This window comes from Erithacus rubecula (genome assembly GCF_903797595.1).
Source record: "Erithacus rubecula genome assembly, chromosome: 20".
NCBI lineage: Eukaryota > Metazoa > Chordata > Aves > Passeriformes > Muscicapidae > Erithacus > Erithacus rubecula.
This window is the reverse complement of record NC_136672.1, coordinates 9,655,663-9,669,256: the sequence shown is the minus strand read 5'-3', so window position 1 is coordinate 9,669,256 and position 13,594 is coordinate 9,655,663. Positions and strand designations below refer to the sequence as shown.

General features: G+C 50.3%; 1 protein-coding gene across 2 annotated transcripts in view; it reads right to left on the bottom strand.

Moving 5' to 3' along the window:
- MAP2K6 (mitogen-activated protein kinase kinase 6) overlaps positions 1 to 10,197 on the bottom strand; it is a 38,152-nt gene extending 27,955 nt beyond the window's left edge. For both annotated transcript variants that reach the window (XM_079323786.1, XM_079323787.1), the window contains exon 1: positions 9,696 to 10,197. In XM_079323786.1, the coding sequence (XP_079179912.1) occupies positions 9,696 to 10,182 (487 nt within the window). In that variant the 5' untranslated portion in view covers positions 10,183 to 10,197. The remainder of the gene's footprint in view (positions 1 to 9,695) is intronic.
- Positions 10,198 to 13,594: the final 3,397 nt, after the last annotated feature.

Here is a 13,594-nt window from a genome sequence, read left to right as displayed (position 1 = left end):
GAAGCAGGATGACATAAATCACCAACACAGATCCACAATGTCCATCCCACTTAGCAACCAGGACAAAATACATCCCAACCCTGTAAATTCTTCTGTGTGTGTGCTCAAGCCCAACCAAGCACATTCAGTCCCACTGAGTCCTGCAAAAGGACTCAGATGCTCTGAGGTCACCACGTGCACGAGCACTTCCAGGATGAAGACATGCAAAAAATCCTATTTAGCCTCTCCTTGAAGGGAAAAGAACAAAATGCCCTGCTCTGCATCAGCCCTGAGTGAACCTCAGGCTTGCTCCTGCCTTTCTGCTGTGGGGATGCCTTTTGAAAAAACCTTTTTAAAGCAAACTGCTGGAAGAGCAGCCTCCCCCTGGCAGGAGATGGACCCTAAATGAGATTATCTGAGGTAAAGTGATGCTGGGAGCACTGGCATTGTTCTGGCTCAGTGCAGGAAGAGCCAAGGAGGAATTCTCTCCCACTGCAGGAAGCTGTTCCAGCCCCTTATCAGACAGAAAGCTCCTGATTCCTTGCGGGGAAGTACCAAATGTTTTTGAGGGGAAGGAAAAAAAAAAAAAAAGAAAGAAAAAAAAAGGAATGCCTGGGTCTAAAGGAAGCTGCCTGATGACATGAATGGGGCTGAAGTCATGCTGGGAGGAAGCCTGAGGTGCTGCCCAGCTCAGGTGGCTCTGAGCAAGGGGACATTGCCAGGGCACATCCCCTTGTTGTCACCCCACAGGGTCCCTCTCTCTGAATTCAGCCTGCTCTCATTCCACAGAACCACAGATTAAACCAGGCTGGAAAAGACCTTTGAGATCATCAACCCTAACACCTCCCCACCAATTAAACCATGCACTGAGTTCCATGTCCAGGCTTTTCCTGAACACGTGTCCAAGGACAGGCACCTCCCTGGGCACACCACTCCAGTGCCCAATCATTCCTTGAGTGAGGAATATTTTCATTTCTTGTCCCACTTGTTTCTCCCCACCTCTGAATGCAGCACCTGTGCCACCCTCCCCAGCTGCCAGGAGATATTTTGGGCTCTCCCTCCAGCTCCAGTGCTGCTCTCAGGGGCTGCTTTGGGATGTGGGATGTCCTTCCATGCAATGCACAATCTGCTCTCCTGGTTAATTTATAAAACTGATTGCTTGGCAGGGATCCACGTTTTCTGCAGAGATGTTCCAAAGTTTTATTAGCAATGAGCAAACTGCTGGTGTCCTTGGGAAAGGTAAGGAAGTCAGAGCCTGTGTTATTTGCCTTTATTTTTTTATATAAGGTCTCTCCCAAAGGACAATCCCAGGTCACAGAGCAGAGCTCTCTGGCTGCACAGGGACCTGTAGATATGATGGTTGACTTGGCATATTGCATAGATACCTAAAACACTTAAATTTTAAGTATATTCACTATTTTATGAGATTTTATTCCTTATTTCAGCCAAGAACTCCTTGTCTCAGCCTGATTTCTCCTGGTGGGTCGTTAGGGGATTGTGGTTTTCATCTCTTAGGAGTTAAAAAGCAGAAAAACACTCTGGAACAGGTCAAAACCCAACAGCATTAGAGCATTGCCTTTCTTCTCCTTTAATAGGCTACTCTGACAACCCTGTGCTTGTTAAATGAGAGAAAAATCTGTGGGCAAGCAGTGAAGGTCAATCTTGTGGTTTTTGAAAGCATTTAATTAACACAGTTAAGTACCAAGGTCTGCTTGGGAGGGAACTTCTGCATTAACCAGCAGCATCTTTCCCTTCAGAGAAGCAAACCTGCAGGAGGGGACAGGCTGCAGGATTTACCTGCATCTCCACACCCCAGAGCTCAGTGGTGCCCAGATTTAGGGGCTGCAGCTTCCCTGTCCTGCTGCTCCTGCCAAAGCTGTGAGGACATCACGGTCAGACCTGTGTCTGCACCTCTGGCACACAGCTGGCCAGAGCCTGAGCTGCTCCTCAGGGCTTGGGGTGACCCCCTGCACCCACAGAGCCCGTGCTCTGCCCTGCACTCTGCTCCAGGCGTTTTTTGTCAAGTGCTTAAACAAATCTACTTAAGATGTAGCTTAGCCCAAAAGGGTTTTGGCATTTTGATGACAGCATGTGAAGTCTCTGTCTCTTCCTTTGGCTATTCTCAGCTCCTACAGGTGCTCCTCTCCTTGGATAAAACTACAACAAACATCCCACATTTGTGCTCCAAGCCTGGGCAGGCAGTCACATGCACAAACCCCACAGTCACAGGCTGGCAGCTCCTTTCCAAAAGGTCACAGCATCAGCTGGTTGAGAGAAGAAATCAATCCCAGCCCTTACAGAGCCAGACTGGGCTTTTATTTCTTCTTACTTTTGCAGCACTGAAGAACCCTAATTGCAGGCAATTAAAGCAGCCCCAGGAAAAAGGGCTGAGCTGAAATCCAAGGTGGGAAGTGTGGCTGTAACCTGGGGGCAGCTGCTGCACAAACCCTGCAGGCACAGCTGTGCCAAAGCCCTTCTGAGCTCCTGTGCCCTGCTCTGGCAGGGACTGGGGCAGGGATTGCTCCCCCTCCTACCTGCAGGGACTCTGCATGCTGAGAGCAGACAGAACTGCAAATCCAGGGAAAGAATCACCCACCAGGGAAAGAATCACCCACTCATGGAATGCTTTGGGTTGGAAGAGATCTCAAAGCTCATCTCACTCCACAGGCAGAGACACCTTCCCCTGTCCCAGCTGCTCCCTGTCCAACCTGGCCTTGGGCACTGCCAGAGATACAGGGACAGCCACAGCCTCACAGGAAATAATTTTTTCTTAATATCTAATCCATACCTACTTTAAAACTTCAGTAACCAATGCTGGGTTTGCCTTTAAAATATTTTCTCCCTTCCCTTTTGCTGCCAGTTCTCTGGGAAAGTTTGTCTTTGCTGGATTGGGCCTTCCATCATTTTAGAGCTGTCAGAACAACAAAAGAACTTTTGAGTCATTTTCTATATCTGACCTTGAACTACTGGAGAAGCAATAAACATTCATAAGAGGAATGATACCATGGAGTGAGGCTGTAATTTTTATAACTTGTTGCTTGAGTGTGAAACAAGCCCTGCTGAAAACCTCCCCCAGTGAGGAAGTTGGGGATCAGCCCCACTGCAGGATGAGCACAGGCACAAAACCACAAAGCCTGCAACTGGCACACAGCACCCCCATGATGCTCTGAGGCCATTTGGCACTGATAAGCATTTTTCATTGAGTGCAATTACATTATTTTTGTTTAGAAAAAGATTCTCCTTCAAAAGCAGCTCCCAAGTCCGTGCTGATTCAGCCTTCATTAAAGGCCTCTTCTTGCAGACACACTCAAGTGTTGACTCCTGCACTGATTTTCTATTGCTGCCTTATCTTTGCCATCTCATCTGCAACTTCTGCTGGGTTTTTTCTTTTTTTTCCCCCCAAATGTTTTCATCTGAATGCAGCAGGAGGGGCTGCTGCTTGGGCTTCAGTTCTTCTCACGATTTTTGATCTGCCTGGGTGCAGGCTAAGAAAACCCAGCCTTGATTATAAAATTGCAGGCTAAGTAGGCTAACAAAACAGCACCAGCAAGGAACTGGATCAGCTCAGCTCTGTGAAGTTTTCCTGCTCGAGTAAGGGAAAATAAAAATGCTTCTTCTCTTACAAATGTGAAACCCTACCCCAGCTGCAGAGGTTGTTTGCATTGGGCTTCACAGGACTCAGATTTTGCAGCCCAACAAATCACAGTCACTGCTCCAACAGCAACTGGGGCAACTGAGCCTTCCCTGGTGCCATCCCTGATCCTGTCCCTGCAAATCCAGGCTCCTGCTTGAGGATGGGATGCAGATCCAGAGGGATTTGCCACAGCTTTGGCAGCACCAGGATGCAGGACTGGCTTCCTGGAGCTCTCACAGAGGATGCTCAGCAGCTCTCTGCACTATATCCAAAGGAAAGAGGACTCAGAAATGCTTTAGCACCCCAGAGACCCCCCTGGTGGGATGAACCCTGTGTGGTTGGCATCCCCTGTTTAACAGGATGGGGAGATTTGAAGGGTGGGTTTAATTCTGGCTTTGAGGCAAGAGAAGAAGCAACAGCCTCAGACATCCCCCCTCCAAACTGCTCTTTACTGAGCCAAGGCCACTGAGCAGCAGGCAGCTTCCCATTCACACTTGTCAAGTGCAGAACATTGTGGATGTGGAATACAAAAGCAAAAAAAAAAACAAAATTAAATTTTAAAAAAGCCCAACCTTTTGCACAATGAGCAGATCTGGAAATTGCAGCGAGTGGCCTTCAGCACTTGGCCACACAGAGCAGAATATCTGAGGTGGCACAGCTCCAGCTCCTGGGTCTGCTTCCCTGCTAACCCTGCCCAAGCTGATAATGCTAATCCCTTCAACTATTCCCAGACAGGCCCTAAGGATGGGAGCTGAGGGACTCCACAGGTAATGAAACAGATTTTCATTTTTTTTAATTATAGCTCTGTCCACGTCCCAAATGAAAAGAACACTCCTGCAATTTCTCTGGCCACTAGAGGCTGACTCAACATTCCATCTAATGATGCTGCTGGTGGCCACGCTGCCAACTTGCAAATGCACCCCAAAATGGTCCCCCAAAACGTGAGTGACAGCAGGAAGGGACTCCTGGGGAGTCATTCTCACTCAGAATTGCTTGTGCCACCTGCTGCCATCACAGCTGTGACCTGCCCTGTGCTCCCACTCCCAGAGCTTTGCCTCTGGAGCAGCATCAGGAATGCAAGTTCATGGGGTGAATCCCTTGGGGCAGGGCTGGGAATCACCACAATGACCAGGCTAAGGAGCTCTGGGCCTCCAAGTGTGTTTGCAGAGGGCTGGAAAAGCTTCCTCACCCCTGTGCTAACAAAACTCCCACACTATTCTTCTTTTTCCAGCTTAAAAAAGGGATCAGAGCTTTTTTCAGGTGTGTTGGTTTTCAATCCTTTTCGGTGATACTTCTAGAGGTGCTGTCACAGCTCTTCTCAGAAAGAGAAAAAGCCCAAGTGACAACAAACACAGGTACTGTTTGGGGAAAAAAAGCAACTTTTTAGTCATCTCGTGTGTTTTCAACTACAGGACAGAAAATCTGCAAAACCTGCTGTAAGCACGTTCCTTGGTTCCTTATGAAGAGTCTCATCCCCCCAAATTACTCCTGTGGTTTTCATGGAGCATCATTTGCTTCACCTCAGCAGCTTGTGGATGTGTCAGGGGAGGGAATTCAGCCCTGAGGAAGCTCCGAGGTTTTGGTGACAAAAAGGAGCCAGGCTGGGGGTGGCACTGGGAGCCTGGCAGGAACACTCAGCTCTCTGCTCCCTTCTGCCTGCAACCCAGCACTTCTAGGGTTAGAATTGCTTCTAGAATTTTTATATCTCTTTAGAAATATTTATCCCCTCTTAACTCAAAGCAGGCACCTCCAGCGCTGCACCTAAACTAATTCAACAGGGCACCCTTAAAAAAAATTAATTAAAACTAAATCAGCAACTGGAGCTGAAATGTGCTGCTAGTCCAGGCTTTGCTAGGCTTGCACCTGGCTGACCGTGCCATGGCTTTGCTCACTGTGCCTTTGCCAAGTGCCTGTGTCATGGGAGTGTGAGAGTGGGGAGAAGCTGAGGTGGTGCTGATGAGGCAAAATGCACATTGCACAACCCACAGGAGCTGCTTGCAGGTTAATCTTACACCAGCAACAACCTGCCACCTACCTAGGGCTGCAAAAAAAAAAAAAAAATAAATACCACCACCAACGAACATTTCAGCTTTACAGCTGCTCCACTGAGACTCCTGGCTGGGGAAAACAAGAGTGTTTTCCCATAAAATTGTGGTATTTGGAGTAGGTGCAGGGCCTTTGGTCAAAGTCCATAGGGTGCATGCTCAGCCAGCATCACGTGGGATGTGCTGCTCATAATCTCAGCTTCCCTTTGCAGGTGGAGCACTGGAAATTGTATTTGAAACAACAGAGTTGAGGCTCAGGCATGAGATCAACAGGCAGCAATACTCAGTTTAAATTTCATTTCAATGTATTTATGAATCAGTGTTCTCATGGGTACTGCTGCCCCTTCCCTTTTCTTATTTCAATGGAAAAATTTGCATATTTGCAGGTGTTTTCTCCCATGTGGGCTTTGTCAGGGAATAACACCCCTGTTGCAAGGAATTTGGGAGACTTGAATATATCTGCTGTCACCAGAGTTTGGATTTACAGCTTCAAACTGTGATTGGCTTTATGTGAATATGGACTTCCACTTTTTCTTCCCCCACTCCTCTTCCAAAATAATATCCTATTAGCCATGACAGCCAAATGGGCTGGATTTGGGCAACAATTCAACTTCTGAGCTCCCATCAAGGCCCTCCTGGCCAGAGCAGCCCCATCTCTGAAGGTGAGGAACAGGCTGCAGGAACCTGCTGTGCTCAGGAAAAGCTGATCTGCTATGGCTTGTTACATCCAACAGCAAAATACCAACCTGCAGCTGAAAGGAGGGAATGAGGGCAGGAACAAGCACAGGGTGAAATGCAGGGGTTCAGGTCTATTTTGTGTTTGGATGGAGTTTTGGGGAGCCCATCAGGGCTCAGAACCACGAGCACAACGCTGGAGGCATCTGCTCATTGCTGCTACAGAAAGGGCCAGAAGAAAAATTATGTTTCTCCTCCTTCACAGATTGTGCAGGAAGCAGATCCCCCTCCTCATTTTTTGCACAGCACAGGTAGGGTCCCCCTGAAGCAGGTGGGATTCCTTGCAGGGGATAAGAACAACTCTGCTGCTCACATGTTCCCCTGACACGCTGCATCAAAAAAAAAAAAAATTAATCTCTGGCAAATTCTCCCAACAGCTCTGGAAAGGATTCAAAGCAGGCAGAGGGCTCAGCAGCTGGCTGGGGCTCTGGGCTGTATTTTCCAGAGGAACCTCCTGTGCAACACATGAAAGCTGATCCCGAAATGCAGATTATCCCAAAGAACCTCTGGTGCAAACCCCAGAGCTGAAACCCCTTCCTGAGCAAGAGCTCAGCCCCAACAGCTGAACTTGGGAAAGTTATCTGTGCAAGGAATGCAGGCTGGTGCTGCAGAGAGCGAGGAGGACGGGAAAGGCAGTCAAGAATGATGCCATTCATTGAGATCATGTTTTGTGGGTTGGCTACTTCCATCTTCCCTTTTTCCTGGTACTGGGGAGGACGCAGAAGTGCTGGGGAGAGTGGGGGACACTCAGGACACCCCTGCAGGGCCACCAGCACAGCTCCCTGCCTGTCACCACCTCTGCACCCTCAGCCTTTGCCACCCCAGGGTTTTTGGGGACCCCCAGGGTCAGAGTGCTCTGGGTATCACCGGGTTCAATCCTGCATTATCAAACTTCCTTGGCTCTTTGCATCGGAAACTTTTACAGTCCCCTGCTCGGCTGGAAAAGATGACTGCAGCAAACCCAAATTAGGAATAAATTATACAACAACTTTACATTTTTCTTTCACAAAGGAAAACTGTGTGGCAAGAGCCGTGCAGGCACCTCCTTCCCAACGTCCTCTCCCTTGCACGGATTAACTGTGGAAGGCTTCACAGACGGCTTAGTTTGAATAAATAAATAAATAACCACGACACGAGGCAGCTCCAAGCCCAGCCAGGGACCTGCCCCCGCCGCACCACGCGCTGCCTGCACCCCCCTAAATCCCAAATATGTGCGAGGGCTGCAGGATGCAGGCAGAGCCAAGCTGCAACATCCAACCCGAGCACTCCCAAAAGCTCCCAAAGCTGCATCTGTGTGGCCGCCCGCTGACATATGGGCATCTATTTTCACAATGAATGGCCGCAGCAACTCCTCCCTAAAGCTCTCTCCCCGCCTGCTCTTGCAGGGGCTGTTGCATTCCCGCAGCATTTTTGCAATATTAAATTCTCCACCTCCTCCCACCCTGCCCCCCCTGCCCTTGCAAGGGCACAAGGCAGAGCCACTCCGGAATCAGCAGCGAGTTAAAAAGCAAAGAGCGAGCGCTGGCAGAAATAAATCACTGCTGTCCCCTTCCCAAACCCCCTCCCGCTGCTCCTCAGGGCTCACTCCTGCCCTTTTGCAGCTCCTCAATGCTCAGGGTTTGCCCTTCTGCAACTCCTAAAGTCTCAACTTCTGCAGCTCCAAATGTCCAATTCCTGCAGCTCCCAAATGCACAATTCCTGCCCTTCTGCAACTCCTAAAGTCTCAACTTCTGCAGCTCCAAATGTCCAATTCCTGCAGCTCCTAAATGCACAATTCCTGCCCTTTTGCAACTCCTAAAGTCTCAACTTCTGCAGCTCCAAATGTCCAATTCCTGCAGCTCCCAAATGCACAATTCCTGCCCTTTTGCAGCTCCTAAAGTCTCAACTTCTGCAGCTCCAAATGTCCAATTCCTGCAGCTCCTAAATGCACAATTCCTGCCCTTTTGCAGCTCCTAAAGTCTCAACTTCTGCAGCTCCAAATGTCCAATTCCTGCAGCTCCCAAATGCACAATTCCTGTGCTTTGCAACTCCTAAATTCTCAACTTCTGCAGCTCCAAAGTGCATAATTCCTGTCCTTTTGCAGCTCCTAAATGCTGTTTTTGCCCTTTTGCAACTAAATTCTTAACTTCAACCCTTCTGCAGTTCCTAAATGCTCCAGTCCTGCAGCACTTAAAGGCTCTATTCTTGCCATTCTGCAGCTCCAAAATGCTCAGTTCTGCAGCTCCAAAATGCCCAATTCCTGCCCTTTTGCAGCTCCAACGTTCTGAATTCCTGCAGCTCCAAAATGCACAATTCCGGCTCTTTTGCAACTCCAAAGTTTTCAATTCCTGCAGCTCCAAAATGCACAATTCCTGCCCTTTTGCAGCTCCAAAGTGCCCAATTCCTGCAGCTCCAAAATGCATCATTCCTGCCCTTTTGCAACTCCTACATTCTCAACTTGTGCCCTTCTGCAGCTCCCGTTCCTGCAGTTCCAAAATGCTCCATTCCTGCCTTTCTGCAGCTCCCAAATCCCCAGCTCCTGCCTTCCTGCACTTCCCAGACACTCCATTCCAGCCTTTTTGCACGCTCGGAGCGTGCTGCTGTGACAAACCCCACCGCTGCCTCTGACCAAAAGTTACCAAATATTAAAGGGGGGTGGGGGGAGAGAAATGGTTGGAAAATGATCTCAGCGCTGGCACCAGAACAATACTTCCCCATGGAAACATAGGTATATATTTAATTCCTGGTAACTCCACTCCAGTTTCACCTTTCATCTCCCTCGCGGACTTGTTTAAAAGTTTGCTTTAACCCCGCGCCGAGCCCCGGCTGCAGCTGCTCCTCCAACACCCCCCCTCGTTCCCGGCCGTGCCAAAGCTCGCTCATCCCGGGAGAGGCTCCCGGTGCTGCACCGCCAGCGAGAGCCAACTGCGGCGGGAGCTGCACCGGGAATTGCACCGGGAATTGCACCGGGAGCGGAGACCCCCCCCCCGGGCAAAGCGGGCGTGCACGCGCACCCGCACATGCACCCCCCCCCCCCCCCACCGCCAGCCGTGCATGCACACGCAACCGCTCGTGCACCCGCACCCGTGCAACGCGCGTGCACATGCACGCACCCCCCCCCCCCACGCGTGCACGGCGCACGCTCATGCACACGTGCACCCGCGCGTGCACACGCAGCCGCCACCGTGCACGCGCGGCTGCACGCCCGGTTGCACGCGCGCGGCCGTTTGCACGCGCGGTTTGCACGCGCGCGCGCGCGCGCGCTCCCGCACGCACCCACCCGCCGCCGCACGCCCGCGCCCGCGCGTGCACGCCCCTCTCACCTCGGGGCTGAGACATTGTCCCCCAGCCTGGCTCGGGTGGCGGGGGGGGGGGGGGGGGGGGGGGCGGGTGGCGCGCGCAGCAGGGCGCGCGCACAAAGAGCGCCTCTCTCTCCCCCCCCCCCGCGCGCGCGGCTCCGCCGAGGGGCGAGGAGTTGCCCAACAACACAAAAGATGCGAGGCGCGCGCTCTCGCCCCCCCCCCGGAACGCCGCGCGCGCGCGCGCGCTCCCGCCTGAGTGAGGAGGCGGCGCCGGGCCGGGCCGAGCCGCGCCGGGCCGGGCCGGGCCGGGCCGGGGGGGTCCCTGCGCGGCTGGCGCGGGGCCGGCGCGGCTGCACCTACATGATGGGCCGGGGCGGCCGCCCCGGCCTCCGGCGCGCACGGGGGGGCGGCGAGGGGGGAGCCGCACTGCGCGCGCGCGGCGCCGCCGCCGCGCCTCATGGGAGATGTAGTCCCGCGGCTGAGGCCTCCCCTCCCGTCCCGCCTCCATCGCCGCCGCTGAGGCGCCGGCAGGGGGCGCGGCGAACGCGGGAAGGTTCGCTCGCCTCTCATGGGTTCAAACGCTTCGAAACGCTTCAAACTGCTTAAAACGGCTTCAGACTGCTTAAAACGGCTTCAGACTGCTTCAGATGGGTTCAAACTGCTTCGAAACGCTTCAAACTGCTTAAAACGGCTTCAGACTGCTTAAAACGGCTTCAACTGCTTCAGGTGGGTTCAAACTGCTTCGAAACGCTTCAAACTGCTTAAAACGGCTTCAGACTGCTTCAGATGGGTTCAAACTGCTTCGAAACGCTTTAAACTGCTTAAAATGGGTTCAAACCACTTTGAAACGCTTCAAACTGCTTAAAACGGCTTCAGACAGCTTCAGATGGGTTCAAACTGCTTCGAAACGCTTTAAACTGCTTAAAATGGGTTCAAACCACTTTGAAACGCTTCAAACTGCTTAAAACTGCTTCAGACTGCTTCAGATGGGTTCAAACTGCTTCGAAACGCTTTAAACTGCTTAAAATGGGTTCAAACCACTTTGAAACTCTTCAAACTGCTTAAAACGGCTTCAGACAGCTTCAGATGGGTTCAAACTGCTTCGAAACGCTTTAAACTGCTTAAAATGGGTTCAAACCACTTTGAAACGCTTCAAACTGCTTAAAACGGCTTCAGACAGCTTCAGATGGGTTCAAACTGCTTCGAAACGCTTCAAACTGCTTAAAACGGCCTCAAACTGCTTCAAATAGGTTCAAACTGCTTCGAAACAGTTCAAACTGCTTCAAATGGATTCAAACCGCTTCGAAACGCTTCAAACTGCTTAAAACGGCTTCAGACTGCTTCAGATGGGTTCAAACGCTTCGAAATGCTTCAAACTTCTTAAAACCTCTTGAAAATGCTTCAAACTGCTTAAAACCGCTTCAGACTGCTCCAAATTACTTCAAATCGCTTCAAAACGCTTAAAACTGCTTCAAATGGGTTTAAACCACTTCAAAACGATTCAGAATGGTTCAAACCGCTTAAACCTGCTTGAAACTGCTTCAAATGGGTTTGAATCACTTCAAAATGCTTCAAACTGCCTAAAACCACTTCAGACTGCTCCAAATGGGTTCAAACCGCTTCAAAACGCTTCAGAACGATTGAGAATGGTTCAAACTGCTTCAAATGGGTTCAAAATGCTTCAAAATGGTTCAAACCGCTTAAAGTAGCTTCAAACTTCTTCAAATTCTTGGTTCAAATCTCTTCAAAACTATTAAAATCACTTCAAACTGCTTCAGATCACTTCAGACCGCTTAAAACTGCTTCAAACTTCTTTGAACCGCTTCAAATCGCCTCAAACCGCTTGAAACCGCTTTGAATCGCCCCAAGCTGCTTCATGTCACTTCAAATCTCTTCAGACTGTTTCAAATCTCTTCAAATCGCACTGCCACCATCCCTGCCTGCATCCCAGAGGGATTCAGGTCTGAGGGAAATGCACTGCTGGTTGTGATCCTTCCTGCCAAACACTCAGCTCAAGCAAATCCTTTTACAGCCATGGACTAAATGACCAGGATTTTGGTTTGCCATGGAAATGGTGCCAAACCCGTTACAAAGGGCAGGGCTGTGGTGGGACACAGAGACCCTCTCCAATGAAAGTTCCAGCTTTTAATTGGCTTTTAATGTTTCTAACATATTTGTCAGCTCATTGGATGATGAAGATTTCAGGTGTTGGAAAATCAAGCCCTGGGTCATATCTAAACCCAGCTGTTTTCATGGAATATCCTGAGGTGGAAGGGACCCAGCAGGATCCTGGAATCCAGTTCCTGCTGCTGCAAAGGACACCCCAAGAATGCCATAGTGTCCCTGAGAACATCCAAATATTTCCTGAGCTCTGGGAGATTTGAGGCTGTGACCATTTCCCTGCTCCCATATCTGACCCTCTGGGAGAAGAACCTTTCCCTTACACCCACCCTCACCCTCCCCTCACAGTTTCAAGGCATTATTTTCTTCTTCCCCATCATTTCCTGAAGCGCTGGCCCTGTCCCTTGCTGGCTGCCAGATGCCACCAGGTGCCCTGGGATGTCCCTGTCACACAGCAAACTCAGACAGCACAGCAAGCTGTGTCCCTCCACAGCACAATGTCACTTTTTACTGTATTTTTTATGTTTTCCTGTTCCCCTCCCCGAAGGTGTGCAGGAATCTGGGGTCCCACTGCCTTCCCCAGGATTAGGGCGCCCTTGCACAGTTCTCTGGGTAATTTATTCCTTATTTTCAGGGGTTTAGGCTGAGCTGGGACCTGCAGAGGCTTGTCCATCCTGTGAGTGGTTCCTGTGCCAAGATCCACCTTCCACTACCCCAGGCTGCTCCCAGCCCTGTCCAACCCTGGACACTTCCAGCAGCCACAGCTTCTCTGTCTCTCCACCTTCACTGTAAAAAAATTCTTCCTTATATCTAAATCAAGTGGTGCCAAAACATTTTATTACCTTTATTGTCCCCGTTTGCTCCAGCACAGTGCCTGGCCTTTCACCTTCCAGTTTCATCTTTGCAGAGCCTTTTCTTATTAAAATCTAAATTCTACACACAATGTGACCAGATCTCCTTTGTCCAGTGGGATTTATCCTCCTCCTGTCCAGGGTTGGGATGGGATGAGATGTGAGGGAAGGAAAAATGGAAAAGGGAGAAGGGAAAAGGGAAAAGGGAAAAGTTACTGCAGAGCTGACTGAAGAGCTCAAACTTCTACATATGGGTCTGGCCATAACTTTCATCCTCAGTACTCCCTGTCTGCAGTAGTTTGATGTTTCTAAGAGTTCTGATTTATTTATTCCCCCTCCCAATTTACTCTTTCACCACCAAGGAATGAATTTGCTGCTGTGAAATCGGACAAACGATTTCTGTGGTTTCACTGCTGAAAAATCTCCTCTCTGTGTCTGTAAACAGGAGGTTTGCCCCGAAATGTTGTTTGTTTTAGACACGAGGTTGTTCCCAGCACTGCCTTTGATCAGAGAGCTCGGGGTCATGTGCTGGGGTTTGTCCAGGGAAAACACAATTGGAGGCTTCAGTGTCAGTGTTTGTGTGAACACTCACTCCTGGGCCAGAAATTAATCCCAGAGCTCTGTGCACAAACAGCAGCGAGCTCCAGCATCCCCAAATTCTCCTGCTTCACTCTTTGCCAGAGGTGTTTCCATATCCCAGTTCCTCACTGGGGAGGGGAGTGCTTTCCCCTGGTTCATCTCCCTTCACTAGGAATTATTTGGAAAATTCAGATGCTGCTCACGTGGGATTTTCAGCTGTTATAACCATAGGAGCAAAACTGTGTCCAGAACACCTGTGATACCTCCCAGTGCATCCCTGAACACCAAGACCAGGGTTTGGGCCTTAAATCAGGATTTTCCCAGTATGTCATGAGGTGGGATGGGGCCATAGGTTTTGCTCTGAAGCTG